The sequence below is a fragment of the Ictalurus furcatus genome, chromosome 21, assembly GCF_023375685.1.
Source record: "Ictalurus furcatus strain D&B chromosome 21, Billie_1.0, whole genome shotgun sequence".
Lineage (NCBI taxonomy): Eukaryota > Metazoa > Chordata > Actinopteri > Siluriformes > Ictaluridae > Ictalurus > Ictalurus furcatus.
In genome coordinates, this window is record NC_071275.1 from 3,312,092 (window position 1) to 3,331,012 (window position 18,921).

At 38.9% G+C, this 18,921-nt stretch overlaps 1 protein-coding gene across 1 annotated transcript in view; it reads left to right on the plus strand.

Moving 5' to 3' along the window:
* The first annotated feature begins 12,980 nt into the window (after window positions 1–12,980).
* slc6a11b (solute carrier family 6 member 11b) overlaps window positions 12,981–18,921 on the plus strand; it is a 44,435-nt gene continuing 38,494 nt past the window's right edge. Inside the window, exons 1-4 of the mRNA XM_053652415.1 lie at window positions 12,981–13,380; window positions 15,196–15,330; window positions 16,647–16,787; window positions 17,941–18,022. Coding sequence (XP_053508390.1) covers window positions 13,047–13,380; window positions 15,196–15,330; window positions 16,647–16,787; window positions 17,941–18,022 — 692 coding nt within the window. The 5' untranslated portion in view covers window positions 12,981–13,046. The remainder of the gene's footprint in view (window positions 13,381–15,195; window positions 15,331–16,646; window positions 16,788–17,940; window positions 18,023–18,921) is intronic.

Sequence of the window (18,921 nt, forward strand, 5' to 3'; positions counted from 1 at the left end):
TCAAGCTTAATACTATTTTTTTTTTTTTTTTTTTTTAGGAAAAGATAAAATAGACTTCCTGATTGTAGTACAAATATTTAGCCAATAGTCTGACTGCCTGGGCCTCCCACTTTGTGAGAAACACTATGCTCTGAATCAGAATGAGACTCCGAATCACTCCTGCCTGTATGCATCTGATTCGTTTCAGAAAATCATTGACCCGCTCTTTGTCTCCACACGTGATCGATTGTACTTGACAGGTGATATGGAGTGATAACTGGATGTAATTAATCATAGGACATAGATGTGGCCATGCTAATGAATCCTCAGAGACTTCCTGTGGTTACTAGCTTTCCATCAAACCTAAATGCATTTTGGAGCTCTTTAAACCTTGCATTGTGGAAAGGGCTTATTTTTTGTGGGAAAATTCAGCCTCCCAGCAAGAGGACAGCTCCTGCTTTTCCTTTCTTTTTTATATTTAGGCAGCAAAAATTAGCCAAATACAAATAATCCAGACTGCCAACAAAGCCTTTGTCTCAATGCTGGGCTTTAGGGTATTAATCTTCTTGTCATGCTGTGCTGTTTGTCTCTTAGTTAAACAGCTTTTTAACGATGAGACATTTAAGGATTTCTCTTCTTATATTATAAAAATAACAGTCTATGGGGTGGTAGTGGTTTCAGCCATATTTTGCACTATTAAGGAAAAATAAAGAAAAGTAACCGACGAGCGAGAGAGAGAGAGAGGACCAGTAGGCAAAGATCTTCCACGTCAGGAATCCTCCATTTGCATGCAGAGATGCACACTGGCACAGCCATGGAATATTTAGCGAGCTCCCACAGGCGGCTCAAGATTAAGGCTCCAATGAATTCAAGTCCATGCGCGGACTGATTTCCTGAGAGAATGGACCTTTATTGAGGCCTGGTTTGAATCATGCTGCTTTCCTTTTGGCCCAATGGAGGTAGAGGTAATTGACAGTCCTTTAGAAAACGCCAACACTGGTACTTTTTTGGAAGGGGATTGATTTTGAAATTACTCTGCCTTGGGGTCTTTAAAGGCCGGACTGGAAAATGCAGGCCATTGGTAATTGTTCTAATGAGATCAGCGTACCTACGGTTCCTGTTAGGGAGGCCCGTTTGTGGGAATGACATGGGAAACTAAGAAAATGGCCCAACAAACTACCCTCCCCCCCTCACCTCGCAATGACCAACACCATCACAAGCACAAAAAAAGAGGGTCTTAGTTAAGAAAAAGCTTCCGCTGTTCAGACCTGTTCACTAATTTCATTGTTGTGGCTGCTGGTTGTTTTAGGAGAACATTTGAAACTTGTGCCATGAGCTTGCTTTTGCCTTAGAGTCAAAAGCACACTAGTCTAGCTAGGAGTTGCCAATATCTACTTCCTTGTAAGCAAAAGGTTAATCGGTACAAAATATAAACACCATTAGATTTGCTTAATGAGATGTGATTATTTGCAAATAAATCCATTCATTTGTTTATATGTATATTTACAGGCAGAAAAATGCCTGAAATGGATTGCATGGTAACACAGTGGGTAGCGTCGTTACTTCACAGCTCCAGGGTGTCCAGTCCATGTGGGTTTCCTCCAGGTTCTCTAGTTTTCTCCTGTTTCCCCAAAACATGCCGGCAGTCTCTAAAATTGTCCCTAGGTATGAATATGTGCCAGTTTGTGTGTGCATGGTGACCAGCAATGGTCTGGTATGTGTTCCCACCTCCTGACTCTGGATCCACTGCAACCCTGTCCAGGATAAAGTGGCTACTGAAGCTTGATGAGTGATTGAAAATGCCAAAAATGTTCAGTGTCTCCATGAGAACTCGCTAGCAATTTAAATTGTGCTTCAAATATTAAATATGGGCTTAAAAACATGCATGCCCCAAAATCTGTTATAGTGACGGGTGAAATAATGGTTAAAGGTCATAGTTGGGACTACACCATTTGTTTTCACCATAACCATGTATGTTTACACATAGATCAAATAAAGATTGTTTAACCTTAAGTTGTTTAAACTGCTTATACAACACTGTTTATTTTGTATTGTAGAATTTTTCTTTTAGAGCAGTTGAGTTTTATATAAATAATGCAAAAGCCTCAACCCTCATCCAAATGTATTGATGTGAATTATTATAAACTTTCAGTACTGAGCTGTGTAAGAGTGTTTACTTAAAGGAAAACTGCATCTTGAAACATATTAAAAACAGTCATGTGAAAAAATAAGTACACCCCATGCGAATTGTTGTTTTGTTGTTGATGTACTTGGACAAGCAAACATGTGATCCTCTTTGAAACAGCGCCTATTAATAACGTTGACACACTTTATCGAATGACACATAAAATTGACATTTTGTAGTAATTTTCACAATTTAAATTAACAAAAAAACAACAGTTCAGTCACATGGAAAAAGTAAGTACACACCTACATTTATCACTCCTTCAAATCCATAAAATTAGAATCAGGTGTTCAAGATTGCGTACCAGTGATTAGAACCTGCTTAGGGAGTGCAGGTGGAACGGGTCTTATTTATACCCCTCTCATCTAGTGTCTGGTGTTCCCTTTGTTACTGAGGTGTGTGGTGTCATCATGCCAAGATCTAAAGAGTTCTGTAAGGCGTTCAGAAAAAAAAAGGTTGTGGATGCCTATGAGTCTGGCAAGGGATTTTAAAAGATCTCCAAATTATTTGAAATACATCATTTCACTGTAAGGAAAACTATCTACAAGTGGCACAGATTTCAAACAACTGCCAATTAGTCCAGGACCGGCCGTCCCAGCAAATTCAGCCCAAGGGCAGACCGTCTGATGCAAAAAGAAGTCTCCAAAAATCCCAAAATTTCATCACAGGATCTGCTAGTAATTCTTACAAGTGTTGGTATCAAAGGACATGCCTTTACAATCTGAAAAAAGATTGCACAAATTTGACCTGCATGGGAGGCATGCAGGGAAAAAAGCCTTTGCTGCCTAAAAAGAACATTAGAGCAGGAGTACAGTTTCCAATGAGTATATAGGCAAAGACCAGGTCTTTTGGAATAAAGTGCTCTGGACAGATGAATCAAAGATACAGTTGTTTGGCCACAGTAACAGCAGACCAAAGACAGCTTTTCAGGAGAAGCATCTCATGCCAACTGTGAAGCACGGTGGTGGAAATGTTATGGTTTGGGGTTGCTTCGCTGCCACAGGGACTGGACAGCTTGCATTCATTGATTCAACTATGAATTCTGCATCTTATCAAAGAGTGCTTGAAGATAATGTGCAGCCATCTGTCTGAAAGTTCTAGTTATACCTAAAGTGGCACCTTTCAATGGGCTAATGATCCTAAGCACACGAGCAAATCCACCAAGGAACGGCTCAAAAAGAAGAAATGCAGGGTTATGGAATGGCCGAGTCAAAGCCCGGATTTGAATCCCACTGAAATGTTGTGGGGGGATTTGAAACGGGGGCAGTACATGCAAGAAAACCCTCAAACATTCTTTCAGCAACTGAAAGAATTTTGCATGGAAGAGTGGTCAAAAATGCCAGCAAGCCGATGTGAGAGACTGGTGGACAATTATGCAAAACGCCTACAAGAAGTTATTTCTGCTAAAGGGGGCAATACTAGCTTCTGAGGCCAAAGGTGTACTTACTTTTTCCACAGAAGAATATCACATCTATTGATATTTCTGTTGAATAAACGGTCGAAAAAGCTATTTTTTTCCTCGTCGTTTTGTTCAAGTACATCCCCTTTATCAATAGGCACTGTTTCAAAGATGATCAAATGTTTGCTTGTCCAAATATGTCAAAAAAAGCCAACAATTTCCATGGGGTGTACTTATGTATGCTTATATTAAAATGTTTGTAGTGCGCATAGCAAGTCTGGTCCTAATTTGTTGGTATGTGATTCATTTTATTCATTTCCCTTGAGAAGTTTGTGCCATGCTGACATCACAGCAGGACATTTTAGTGTAGTTAAAATGGCACTGAATAGGATTTAATAGGATAGAAACACAAGCGAGAACAGTCAGGTTTCATTGATAGCTCTAAAAACAAAACAGCAAGAGTTTCTTTTCTCACTCACCATTTTCCACAAACGTTCAATGTCCTATTAATGAGAAATCAAACATAGAAGTAGTGGAGACAGCATGGCTAGTTAGCAATCTACAAGATAAAGAGTGTGATGGTGTTGACAGTGGTATCGGTATGAACGTTGAAGCTTTTGAGGAGGTGACGGGGCTAGACAGACTAAAGGACTAAAGCACTGGTGCAACAATTTCTTTAGGTAGAGATGAAATGAGGGTTAAATCCCACTGACACCACTATCAGCAGGTAGGTGAATAATATTGTGGGTAATGTAGGAAACCAAAGTGAAAATAAACCAATATGTTGATGAAAGGAAATTGAACTTAAAATTCAACTCAGAATTTCATTACAGAATAAATATTGGACATAATTATAACAAATTAACATTCAAGTCGTTCAGGGTAGATTGTTCTTTTAGTTCATACGCTATTTGTTGTGCAATGTGTTACAATAATTTTTTTTTTTCATATGAGAAGAAATAACAATCATTATTAAATTATCTCATGCATTTAAACGAATAGTTAAAATACAACAACCACTAACTCACTACATAAACTCCTACTCATTATAACAAGTGGTGTACAGACATTATGTCATCTTTGTTTTGTTACAAACATCGCTAACTCTTAAGTAATCTATAAATATACCAGTATGTATCAAAAAACAGTAATGAACCGCCTTAGTGAGAGTAATTAGGTGTTGATTATTGCATGAATAACCTTCACCTTATCCAGGACGCTGCGGGACAGCTGATGTCCTGATGCCACCTACTGAGCTCAAGCTGTTCCTTCTTACCTCACACAGCACACAGAGAAATGGACAGACTGCATTTCCTCCTTTTTTTTACATCTTCATCCTACTATCCATCCATTCATTGACCCTTCCATTCACCTATCCATCTGTCTTTGTGTTCCTCTCTCTTACATATCTCTGTATACACACGACTTTATGTATTTTCTACCGTTTCCTTTTGCCTTTGTTCCACCTACCCATCATTCATCCATCCCTCTATCTATATTTGCTCTTCTCTTTTATCTTAGTAAACAGAAAAATGGGAATACACTGTCCTTCATTCCCTTGTTTGTTCTTTCTTTTTATTAGAAATATAAAGAATTCACAACATTAATGTCCATAAATAAAGTTATGTGTAATAAAGTGGAATGACACGGGAAAAAAGGATCGAATATGCTAAGGTATGGCAAGGTAACACAAGGAACCAGCTGAAATCGGTAAGTAATTATACCTCCTATCTGTGCAAATGAATATCAGCTGGGTGAGTAAATTGATGGTCTATAAAAAGGCTTTTCGTTACCATGGTGTCACACAAGAAACATCTCATGATGGGTAAAAGCAAAGAGCTCTCCCAAGACCTTTGCAACCTTATTGTTGCAAAACATATTGATGGAATTGGATACAGACGTATTTTAACACTTCTGAATCTTCCAGTAAGCACCATTGGGGCCATTATCCACAAGTGGAAGCAACATCACTCCGTCATCAACCGGCCACGCACAGGAGCTCCTCACAAGATTTCTGACCAAGGAGTCATAAGAATAGTCAGAAGAGTAGCCCAAGAACCAAGGACCACTCGGAAAGAGCTCCAGAAACACTTGGAGGCAGCAGCTGCCATCGTGACAGAGAAAACAATAGGCAATGCACTCCACTGCTCATGCTCACCCCGCAAGACTCCATTACTAAAGAAAAGGCATGTCGAAGCTCGTTTAAAGTTTGCTACAACTCATTTGGACAAGCCTATGAAATACTGGGAGAGTGTAGTCTGGTCAGACGAGAGCAAAATTGAACTTTTTGTCTGTCATACTACACACCATGTTTGGAGAAGAAATGGCACTGCACATCACCCTAAAAACACTACACCAACAGTGAAGTCTGGAGGTGAAGCATCATGGTGTGGGGCTGTTTTTCATCACATGGTACTGGCAGACTTCATATAACTGAAGGAACGATGAATGGAGCCCTTTACTGGAAAATTCTTGAGAAGAATCTGCTGCCATCCACCAGGATGATGAAGATGAGACGTGGGTGGAGCTTCCAGCAGGACAACGATCCAAAACATACAGCAAAGGACACTCTCAATTGGTTTCAGAGGAAGGAAATCAAGGTGTTAGAATGGCCTGTCAATCACCTGACTCGAATCCAATTGAACAAGATTTAAAAACAATATGTTTAGAAGAATGGACCAAAATCACACCTGAATACTGCGGAACATTAATCTCTTCATACAGGAAGCGTCTTGAAGCGGTCATTACACACAAAGACTTCTCCACTAAGTACTAAATACATTTCAGTTAGCGTGTTCAATACTTCTTTCCCGTGTCATTCCTCTTTATTACACATAACTTCATTTGTGGACTTTAATGTTTGAATTTCTTTATATGTGTGGACTTCTTGAGTTAATACAAAAGTCTGGTGAAAATTTCATGTGAATAGCCTCATTGGAAATATATTTACTGAAAACAACGTTGATGCATTCGATACTTATTTCCCCCACTGTATGTCTACCATATTTTTACAATGAATGCATGGTGTAAGTTTGATATATTAAATAAATTAGCAACTAAGTGTATTTTATAATATTGAGTATTTAAAATGTCACATCATATCCTAGCAATACAAGGTGAAAATTGGAGACACTCACACAGTATCATTAACCACAGATGACAGATTTTTGATTGCAGTTACACATTTTTCCACTGAGATTTTTTTGCTTTGCATTTTACCTCCACTTACACACAATAATTACAAGAAATCACACATGCCAATGTGTGAGTCTGCAGTAATGGAATTGAGAATGGGGAAAATAATGGATGCTACCAACGTACCCTGGGAAAGAAAGGTGCAAAACCAGCACAGATTTGTCTTAATCATATTGAAAAATTCAATAATCTTAACTCTCTCACTTTGAGGACTGTATTTTATTGCTTGAGGTTCTATGTTTTTTTTTGTTTGCATTTAAATGGATGCAATTGAATAGACTGAAGGAATTTGTATACCAGGATTTTCCAGATCCAGACTCAGAAACCAACAGTTTGTTTTAAGTTTGTTAAGCCATAAAATGTTTATGTTCTTGTCATTGAAAGTCAAACTATATAAAATGTTTCATATATTCATATGGGTGCTATTAATAGTGACATTGGCATAAACATAATCATCTACGTCAATGCAATTAAGATCCCTGCTGAAAAAAACAACAATAGAGACCATCACAGAAATGGTCTCCACTACAAATACCATTACAAACCATCAGCTAACCATTACAACCATTACCATTATTAGTCCTTAATAGTATCCACTAGACATAACATGCCACCAAACCAGTAGAGACTTACAGGGACCATTACAGTTTCCATTAAATCCAATGCAATTCCCATGACAACCATTACCTGCCTGAATTCAATGGCTTAACTGTCAACACAGATTAAAATGACAATGTGTATATAGTATATGTATCAATTTTTCAATAACATTTTGTTCTTATTCTAATAATGTTTTCAGTTCCGATGTTTCTAGGTTTTCAGGAAATCAACAAACTTGATTTTTTTAAAAAATAACAATCGAATCAAGATATGCTTGTGCTTGGGCAATCAAGTAGAAAGGGTTCGTTCTTTTTTGGTGCTTTGGTGCTTTTTCTCCCACCAATAAAGTGTGTGCCTTTACTTTTCCAACCTATCTCTCCTTTTCTCCTAATTGCCCCATGCATTGCTAAAGAGAACAGACAAACACAAGGGCTAGTTATTCTCCTCCCTATAATTCGCATTGCCATGGAAACATAGTGTTTCTATTGCTTGACCTTGTTTTCATCCTTGTGTTTTGCAGTGCCTTTTAATGCATGCTTAGCAAGGGGCCACCTTTTATACACCAGTCCACAGTGATGTGTGTGCTTTCTAAGAATTAAGCTGTGGAAGGGAAGAGTGTGAAATATTTGACCTCCGTTTCAACCTTGAAACTTGGAGGCTTGGTGGGTGAGTATGATTGGATTGCCTGTACATGCATGTGAGAGCAGTGTCTTTTTTATGAAGAATACACTAATCAAACAATATAGACACAAAACCCCAAATCACACACAAGCTATAGATAATAAATAATAGATAAATTAGATGGTTGTGGTGACGAATGGTTTCATTGATGTTGCAGTGGGTCAGAACAGTGATAAATGTTCTGATCAGCATTCAATTGCAATGTTTACCTGCAGTCTAAAAATCCGTTGGAGACAGATAACAACCCCCAAAACATTAAAGAGTCACCACTATATTTAACCGTGGGCATGAGGTTACTTTTCCATATGGCTACCTCTCTGTGTGCGCCAAAACCACCTCTGGTGTTTATTACCAAAAAGCTCTATTTTGGTTTCATCTGAGCATAGAACCCGATCCCATTTGAAGTTCCAGTAGTGTCTGGCAAACTGAAGACGCTTGAGTTTGTTTTTGGATGAGAGTAGAGGCTTTTTTCTTGAAACCCTTCCAAACCACTTGTGCTGATGTAGGTGACTTCGGATTGTAGTTTTGGAGACTTTCTGACCCCAAGACACTAATAACTTCTGCAATTCTCCAGCTGTGATCCTTGGAGATTTTTTGGCCACTCGAACCGTCCTCTTCACAGTGCGTTGAGACGATATAGACACGAGTACTCTTCCAGGTTGATTCATAACATTTCTTAATTATTGCCCTGATGGTGGAAATGGGCATTTTCAATGCTTGTGCTATTTTCTTATAGACACTTCCCATTTTTGAAGCTCAACAACCTTTTGCTGCACATCACAGCTATATTCCTTGGTCTTACCCATTGCTATGAATGACTAAGGGAATTTGGCCTATGTATTACCTCATATTTATACCCCTGTGAAACAGGAAGTCATGGTTGAACAATTTCCTGTCCCTAGTCACCCAGGTGTATTAAATTTTTTTAAATATCAATGGGAATATTCTTCAAATATGTTTTTCTCATATGAACACATAGGGGTGCCAATAATTGTTGCACACCTATATTTAACAAAGAAATTTTTTTTGATAAGCCTGTGCAGTGTTTGCAATTGATGTCCAAGAGAGCAGAATATTTTTGTTATTTACAAAATATCAAAAGGTTAAACAATAAAGACAATTATTCACAGCCTTCTTTTCTCATATTTACCAAGGGTATATATTTTCATAAAGGAACCCAGGGTAACCTCTAATCAACTAAAGGCCTGTCTCACGTTGACTAATGTCACTGTTCATGAATCAGGAGAACACTGAACAACAATGATGTGCATGGCAATTTTGCAAGGAGAACTTTACCCCATCTGTGAAACATCATAGTGGTAGTATCATGGTATGGGCCTGTTTTGCTGTATCTGGGCTGGGAAGACTTGCCATGACTGATAGAACAATGAATTCTGAAGTATACCAGCAAATTATAAAGGACATCTGTGTCTGATGTGAATCTCAAGAGAAAGTGGATCCTGCAGCAAGACAAAGCATACAAGTCGTTCTACCAAAGAACGGTTAAAGAAGAATAAAGTTAATGTTTTGGAATGGCCAAGTCAAAGTCCTGACCTTAATCCAATAGAGATGTTGTGGAAGGACCTGAAGCGAGCAGTTCATGTGAGGAAACTCACCAACATCCTTGAATTGAAGCTGTTCTGTACTGAGGAATGCTAAAAATTTCTCCAAGCTGATGTGCAGGACTGATCGACAGTTACCAGGAATGTTCAGTTGCTATTATTGCTGCACAAAGGGGTCACACCAAATATTGAAAGCAAAGGTTGACATACTTTTCCCACTCACAGATTAATAATATTGGATCATTAATTTTCCTCAATAAACAAATGACCAAGTATAATATTTTTGTCTCATTTGTTTAACTGTGTTCTCTTTATCCACTTTTAGGACTTAAGAACATCCGATGAGGTTGTAGGTCATATTTATGCAGAAATAGAGACAATTCTATAAACATTCCACTTCAAAAGTACAACTGTATAGTATTATATAAATGATTATCAGCACGTACCTTGTCTAAACTGGTACATAGCTTAAGTAGTGTGGAAAACTAAAAAAAAAAACACGTGGGTTGCTTATTTTCGTCCACTGAAAGGATTTGGGACACTATCTGTCCCATGGGACTTGTTCTACTGAAAACTAGGCTAGTAATCAAATAAACAAAAACGACTGGGGTTCGAGCACAAGACTATTCCTGCTCCTTCACTGTGTAAGCAGTGCGTTGTATACATGTGCAAGAAGCGTGAAAATGTCTCTCGCTGGGGAACTGGAACTGCATGTGTGAGAGTGGTTCGGAGAGCTGAATTCAGAGCGCATCCTGAAGGACGTGCCATCTTTATAAATACTTCAATCCGTTAAGTTGCGTTCTACATCAACATTATGTCATTCACACCTGCTCAAACGGTACACACGACAGTTTCATATGTACTAGCTTATCAGATGATATCAGAATCGTAAGAAAGGAAGTCAGATGATATCAGAATCGTAAGAAAGGAAGGCAACAGAAGACAGCTTGGTAGGTAGAAAATAAAGTGATGTCCTTGTATCCTAGCAACCTCTCCGTCCCGTCTTGTCTCCAGTCTCTCTGCAGAGATAGCGTTAGTTCCCTACAGACTCACAAACACTGGTCAAGCAGCAAAATAATCTTGGAATAACCGACAACATAATTTAAAGCTGGCCATGCTTCCATCGCTGAATGAGTTTAAAGTACTTCTAACAGATACTGTGTTTTATCCTCTGATCAGTTGTTGCTGTGAACCTTGATTGTGTTGTTTTCTGTTTTGATGATGTAAATTTGAATATTTGTTATTTGTTGTCGTCCTCTTGGCTAGATCATTCTTGTAAAAGAGTCTTTTTAAAAAATATCTCAATGAGTTATTTAACCTGGTTAAATAATGAAAATGAATGAAATGAAGGCCTTTTGACCTGTTTTTGGCTTATAATATGGACTCATGCTAATAAAAAGACTGAGAGTGTGCATAACTTATTTAACAGGCATATAAAATATAATCTATTGCTGTAATATCTACAATGACTGAGCAACTTTACCCATACGTTCTACATGGTTTGAGAATGCCTTTGTATAGTACAGTAATACTTTTTGCACGGTTTGTGCATGCTTCAGTATGATTTGAGAAAGCTTTAATATGTTTGAGTATGGTTTCTGTTGTATGATGATAGTTTTATGTGGTTTGAAGATACTTTTGGACTATTTGACCATGAATGCTTTTGCATTGTTTGGATGTGCTATGTTGATGCTTTTGCATTGTTTGGACGTTATCAACATGCTTTTTAAACGTATTTATTCGTATGTACAAAGCTCATATTAGGAGACTCGTGTTCAGCAGAAGAAATGCAGATGTCACCCTGGTTGGACTCCACTGAGCGCAGTATTTGCCAGCGTCTTTGGTGGCCACTCTCTGTATGCGGTGTCCTACTTCTTTTGCGTTCAAATGACGAATGACCCTTAACTGAATGCTGTATAGTGACCAGGTCAGTCTTTTCCATAGCACAGTGAACACTTAGGGAACTCCCAGTTTCCTGCAATCCATGTAATTCTTCTTGCTGAGAGACGAGTCGCTACTTGAAGCTGGTTGTTATCCAGAGTTAGTGGTCTGTTTCAGAATGAGGAAAAAGGCTGTGAGAATAAAGCAACTCATTGTGATAATACATAGTCAGCTTCTGCCACAACTGACAAATCAAATGATGTTATTATGATAAGAAAGAGCCAATGCTGAGAGAAGCCACGACGTTAATTATGATGTTGGTGTCAAAGACATGTCAAGATGTTTTATATGCTTAGATATGTTTTGTTTTTCTGTGTTTTATTTCTGCCCGTCAATTGAAATCATACTTCTTCAGCGTCATTGTTATGGTGACCTGCCGTGGACTGCATCCTGGGTGTCTTCCTGTCTCCCACACAGTGTTCCAGAGAAAGGCTTCGGAGCCACAACCCTGACCAGGATGAAGTGGTTACGGAAGATGAATGATTTATTGTTATGACCACATTTCAGTTCTGCTAAATCTCAGTGCTATAATGCATCTTTTAAGCGACAAGTCAACTTTCATTTCGGTTCGAATATTGGCACTGGAGATGCTTAAAACTTTTTGATTGATGCGTGCAGACTTTCTGACAGATGTGTCAAGCCTTAAACGGCAGACTGCAAATCATTGGAAGAGAATTTCCATTTAAAAGCTGCTTTTTCACCTCCTGTGAGACCAACACCTATAAACGACTTAATTCTTCCATAATATTCTTTGTGCTCATGCTGAGTGAGTCCTCTCAATAAATGTTAAGCCATATGGGGGGGCTATTTAATTGATGCTTGAATGTGGATAAAAACCACCTGCTTGACACAGTGTCCCAAATTTCACCCCAAATGTCATAGCTCAAAGCAGAACCCCCTACTGATATTGCACGGTGTGCAGTGTGTGGCCAGAGTAAGTGTGAGCTAAATGAGAGTGGTGGTGTTAAGGAGGATGCGAGTCCCGTTACCACATGGCTCTTTTCCAACCAGAGACGTATCGAGATCAGACACAGCAACCAGAGCTGAGCAGCAGCAAGAACAGCAAATCCGTCCATCTTTCTGCAACAAACCCAGCCGAGATCTTTCCACACACACAAACACAAACACACACACACACACACACACACACACCCGTCTCCCACCACACAGACCTTTATTCCTATTTATCCTTCTTTTATTCTGGTATAAGGGACTTGAATTGAGCCTTTGGGGTTGAGACTGATAACAGGTGATCAGCCAAGAAAAGGATTTACTGCACGACTTTATATTGGTGAGTAAAATATTTGAATCGGATCCAGCTCCATCGGGTTTGTTATTATTTGTTTCTTTTGATCAGAGATAAATGTGTCCACTGTGTTGGTGCTATGCTATTATAGTCACACGCTGGTTAATTAAATGTGCGGCTTTGATGCGCTTTTGCGCCTTGTGTGCGAGTGCGTGCGCGCCCGCGCCAGTGCGCGCGCGCGCGCGTGTGTGTGCGTGTATGTGTGTGTCTGCACGCGCGTGCGTGTGTGTCAGTGTTTCGTCGCGAGACATTTCGGAGTCGGGTCCGGTGTTCTCCTCGCATGCTCCGGGTCGGACCCAGCGTTTTACCCTCTTATCGCTCGCAGGCTGTTGGGAGGTGATGACAGCCGACAAGCCCGTGCCCATGGTGAACGGGAGGCACGCGGAAGACGCCGAGGCTCCGCACGCGAGCCCCGTGCACGAGCGCGGCCAGTGGGGCAGCAAGTTGGAGTTCGTGCTCTCGGTGGCCGGAGAGATCATCGGACTCGGCAACGTGTGGAGGTTCCCATATCTCTGCTACAAGAACGGAGGAGGTGAGACGCTCAAGATCGTCCATGCAGCATTATCTCTCCAAAATAGTCTGTTAATGCCAAAACGCTTAAAGGTGCACTGATAAGCACAATGAACACCTACTAGGTTACTAGTGCTGAAGTAATGTCTACACGGTCTAATCTACTCTTAATCAAGAAAGCTTTAGAGAGTTAAGAGTGATGTTCCCATCCCATTCTAATGAGGTTCCACTTGGAACCTTTTCCATGCAGAACTTTTGGAGAAGGTCATATGTTTTTGGATGTCTGCATACCCATGTAATGCAAGTTGACCAGTTGGAGGTCTGGACAAACATCCAGAAGTCTGGCATACAGTATACCCAGTGCTAGCATGCTCTGTGGCGTTAAAAACATTACTTCTGGGAGCTGCTAGTGTAAGGGTTAGAGGTAGATCACAGAAGGTGTTCAACTTTTTCCGACCCTATACTTTTTTTTTAGAGGGTTTGAGAAATTATTTTCGCCATCCCTTCTGGACGCATGTCCACACTAGTGCTTTGGGAACAGTAACAGCTTTCTAGTCATCTTAAATACTAGGGCGTATTGGTTTAAATTGGAATTTCAGTGGGAAAACCCAAAGTAAAATAAATAAATAAAAGATTGAATTTACGTTTTAGGGGATAAACTGAAGAATGCTGAAGTGTGCTATGTTCCTTATATATGAACAAAAAAAAACCAAAAGGTACAGTTAAGTCAATACTTAATACTTAAGTCAATACTAAGTGTGAAGTTAACACTGAGGAGGTTGATGGGCTGTGTTTATCCAGGCTTGGATCAAACTAGGGAAAAAGCATCCAAAAGAGCCACAGCAACACTTACAGATTTTACACAACTCCACCTGGTTATAACTGAACACCATATGAGTTCATTCAACCCTGTTCTTCATAAAGAGTTTCCATTTATCTGAACTAAATCCAACCAGCAAGTTATTATTTGGTGTCCAGGTTTAGCTTCGGTAGGTTCACGCTAGAGTGAAGACACAGTTTCAGTAACATATCCAATAAGTTATACAAAGATTATGCTTACAAGATTAAGTCTACAAAGGTTTTACATTACAGAAACATAACTTATCCCATGTTATTAAACCATGTGACGTGATAACAGTTTGTTTCACAATGTTGAGTTCTACACAGAACATTAGGGATTCCTGAAAAACCCTTTAGGGTGCTAAAAATAAGTTGAAATGAAATTCTGATAGTCCAGGAAGCAACATTTCCTAAAACTGTAACCTTAAAAATGAGTCTGCAAACCTGCTACCCTATATAAACATTTCTAGCACAAGCAAGGCTAAGTTCATGAATAGCTAGTTAGCATTATTCAAAGCGAATGAAATCATCGCATGCTCTCCTGAAATGACAATATTTGCCAAGTAGTAGCATTTATTAGGTTAAGTCGAGCTAATTGATTTAGGATTCAAAATGGTCGTCAGTAGTTGTAATTTTTCTACGCCTAATTTTGTGCTTTCTTGTAATAGTCCCATTATTATTCTTTACATAAACTTTAAATTAAACATGTAAACTTTACATAAAACCTACGCTTCTCTGTGTCGTCTCATGTAATAGATCATATTGACAAGTACTGGATTGATTCATTTATTTGAAAGTACTGGTGACTAAAAGATCAAAGTAGCCACTGTCCTTGTAATGGAGAAAATCGTCCCACTCAGAGGAAAGAATGCTACTTGTTGATGCTTTTAGCCAGCTTTAATGAAATGACGCAGCCACTACGACACTCCGTGTTTGTTTACAGTGTGAACGCAGGACTTGCTCTGTGACTGAATGAGCACTCTGGTCTGTTTTGCAGGTGCTTTCTTTGTGCCTTATGTCATCTTCTTTGTGTGCTGCGGTATCCCTGTGTTCTTCCTGGAGACAGCGCTAGGCCAGTTTACCAGTGAAGGAGGAATCACATGCTGGAGAAAAGTGTGTCCACTTTTCGAGGGTAGGTAACAGTTAAAATTCCTTTCAACAAAAATGTCAGCTAATATCATTTCTAAACACCTTTTTTTCTTTTTTTGCACCAAGGGCTTTGTCGATATGACTGGGAATTAATTACAGTGGATACACAGCAGAAAGACTGATCTAGAAAGATCACTTATAACAGGATAAATACTATTAACATATGCTAAGGTGACGAGTATAGTGTATATTAAGTTTAATACAAGACGATAATGTGTACTCTCACAATGCTGAATCAAATGATGGATTTTTAAAATGTTTCATCATGCTATAGAATTTCGACTCTAATTAGCGCCCCCCAGTTACCTACCGCGTGTTTGGTGGTTGTTCAAAATAACATTGTTATCTTAATTCAGATATTATCACTGACTGCGTTTATATGCGCATCAGTATTTCTTTGGTAATATTCAAATTACTCCTGAGTCACGTAAACACCTCAGTCCAACTGCCCGATTCAGATTAAACCAATATTCTGATTTCCGGAATTCTGACTCCCACCCCTGGAACGTGCCTGTTTTATTCAGAAATGTGTTGCATGTACACACCTTATTCAGAAAGTCCACTGAAAGAAGATGCATGTGCATGCTCAGTCCACAAGGAATTGTGAAATAACACCAGTGAAATAACAGTGGGAAAGGAAAAGTGCATGTGGAGATCGGCATATTGTCAACAACCATTTATACAGGAATATTCAGATTCCTGTACGCATATAAACATTGTATTCGGAATATTGCTGAAACCTGAATACAGACCTTAAACGGAATTTGCTGTACATGTAAAACTATTCTCTGTTTTCATTGGTGTGATTTTCCAACGCTGATAGGCCTGAAAACCTAACCTGAAATCGTCCAATTTTATCAGCTTTAATAAATGCCCATGATTTCACTTAAAACCAAACGGGGCTGATGCTGTAGCATGAAAAGGAAATCTGAGACAGTTTTACTGTTAGTTTTACACTAACCTTTATATTTAGATGATGTACAATAAAATTATTCCAGGGTTGCCTAACCGCTCAAATATGCGGATATATATAATATTCTAAATATTCTTCTGTAAAGAAGCGAGAGTAAGAGAAATCAGTGTTTCTGATAAACTACGTGAGTTTCATAACAATTCATCAGTTTTAAAAAAGTATTCTGTGATGTGTTATTTGACATTTATTATTGGTACTCATGACAAATATGAAGTTACTCTGTGTGTACTTATGATTATGAAAGTAATACACAGCTGGAAGTCAAATATCTTATAGAGCCTCAGAGTATGATATATATCTATATCCTTGTATTCTTTCTTTTTAAGGTATTGGTTATGCAACTCAGGTCATCGAGGCCTATCTGAACGTGTATTATGTGATTATTTTGGCATGGGCAATCTTCTACCTGTTTAACTGCTTCACCACCGAGCTGCCCTGGGCCTCCTGCGGCCATTACTGGAATACAGGTGTGTTCATCTCTACATCACTGTTCAGGAGTGTTATTATGGCAGCCTGACAAACCTGAGAGATAGGAATTATAAGAAGCCAAAACAATCTTGTTAAATTTTTCTGAATATATATATATATATATATATATATATATATATATATATATATAAACTAGCCCAATCTGACAGTCCTGGCATCAACTGTGCTGTCCGCTGCTCCTCCCACACCATGTGTCTGGGGCAGCGTGATTCCTGCCCAATGATCCTCTATTAGCAGGTGTTGTAGTTCCCATTTTTAACCACTAGATGCAGTAATAATGCTGCATTCAATTAAAATTCATAACTCGTATTTTCTGACCTCTGACATGGGAAAAAAAAAGGAAACGCCCTTTCAACTCGAAATTTCTTCTCATAAATTCGCCATGGTCTCCTCAACCCCAAATTCAGCAAATGATGTCGAATAAGAATGACTGCTCACAGCGTCAACTGTAAACAAAGTAGCACTTTACTGTAAATAATTTATAATGTATATACAAGTATTAGCTTGAGATCAATCAACATACACATATAGTCACTTGTTAAATCTATAACATTAACTATATACTTAGCTGTTTTCAGGAGGTACCTATACATCACTCATGTCTGGCTAGCTTGTTGCTAACAAATGGGGGCGTCTATGGATTTTCCTACTTTGTAGCTCATCCTGAAATTTGATCTCACAATATTCCAGTCACTAGCATGAAGCTTTAACTGCTGAGCTACATAGCTACACAAAGATAACGACCTGCAATCCTACTGTGTATAAGTAGATGAAACTGGCTATTTGATGTATATTGTTTTAATGGAAATATTAATGGAATTAATCACTAGTGTTGCCAGATCTCATCTTTTGGGTCACTGGTTTGATCCTGAGCTCAGGTTCCTGTCTGTGTGGTGTTTCATATGTTTTCCCTGTGTATGTGGGTTACCTCCAGTTTCTTTGTCCCATCCAAAACAACTTGTCAGTAGGTGCATCTGCATGACAAATTGCTCCTAGGTGTGAATGTGTGTGTATGTTGCCCAGTGATATACTGGTCCAGTGTACCACAACCCTGACAAGCATAAAGTGGTTGCTGAAGATTGAATGAATAAACACAATGTAATACATGCCAATTCCAATTTTTCTTTTTAGAAAACTGTGTGGATTTCAACAATGCCAGTGTGGAAAACCTCACCAACCCTTATGCCACCTCACCAGTAATAGAGTTTTGGGAGTAAGTAAAACTTTTTCTGTACAGTATTTAACTGTAACATCGAATTGTTTGATAGATGATATGCTAACAACCTTGTCATGTAAATGGTAACTAAATATCAAACACTATGTAAAAAAAAAAAAAAATCTTATATTGATATTTTTAATAATGTAAACTTACTCAAAGACCCCTGTTCTTTAAATGAGAGTTTCCTATGTCAGACTCTAATGAGACAACAGTCTGTAGAGATTTCATTGAGAAACTAGTTTCAAGATTTCAAGTGACTTCCACTTACGATATATCTGGTGTCATCAGTATAAAAGCCAAGGAAGTTACAAAGCACAGTGATGCTCACGCTTGCCAGACAGCTTTTGGCACAGCACATACATTGGAGCAATTGGGCCGCCGCTTACTATTCCACAGAACTGCATAACCTTTTTCACTGATAATTTGTCATTCTTTTCGCATTGCTGTTGTGAACAAGCATCAAAAGGGCACTCGCACAGCTAGAAATGGTATGGACACAAATTTGGCGCAGATGGTTTTCTGTATGTTTGCCAAGGCTAGGCCTTAGCAGTCAGATCGTTCTTACGACTGGGACCTTGGACCTCGTCCAGGAACATGTCAGAGATGATTAATGGCAGAAGGACAGAGAGCCTGAGACAGGACTGTGGCTTTTATATATCTAACATGTCCTGCAAAACTGCTAAACTGAAAGAACGAGTGATTTTAAGTACAACATTTCACGGCAGTTTCAGGGTAACTTCACGGTCATGAAGGTAATATATCAGACCTTATTTAATCGCTGTAAAATGGTGTGGTCTGGGTTCAGTTTAGATCAAATGTAGGATAATATATAAACAGAAAATATGAACTAATATGGACTTCTTCTCTTAATATGGCCATGTTTTCATAGTGAA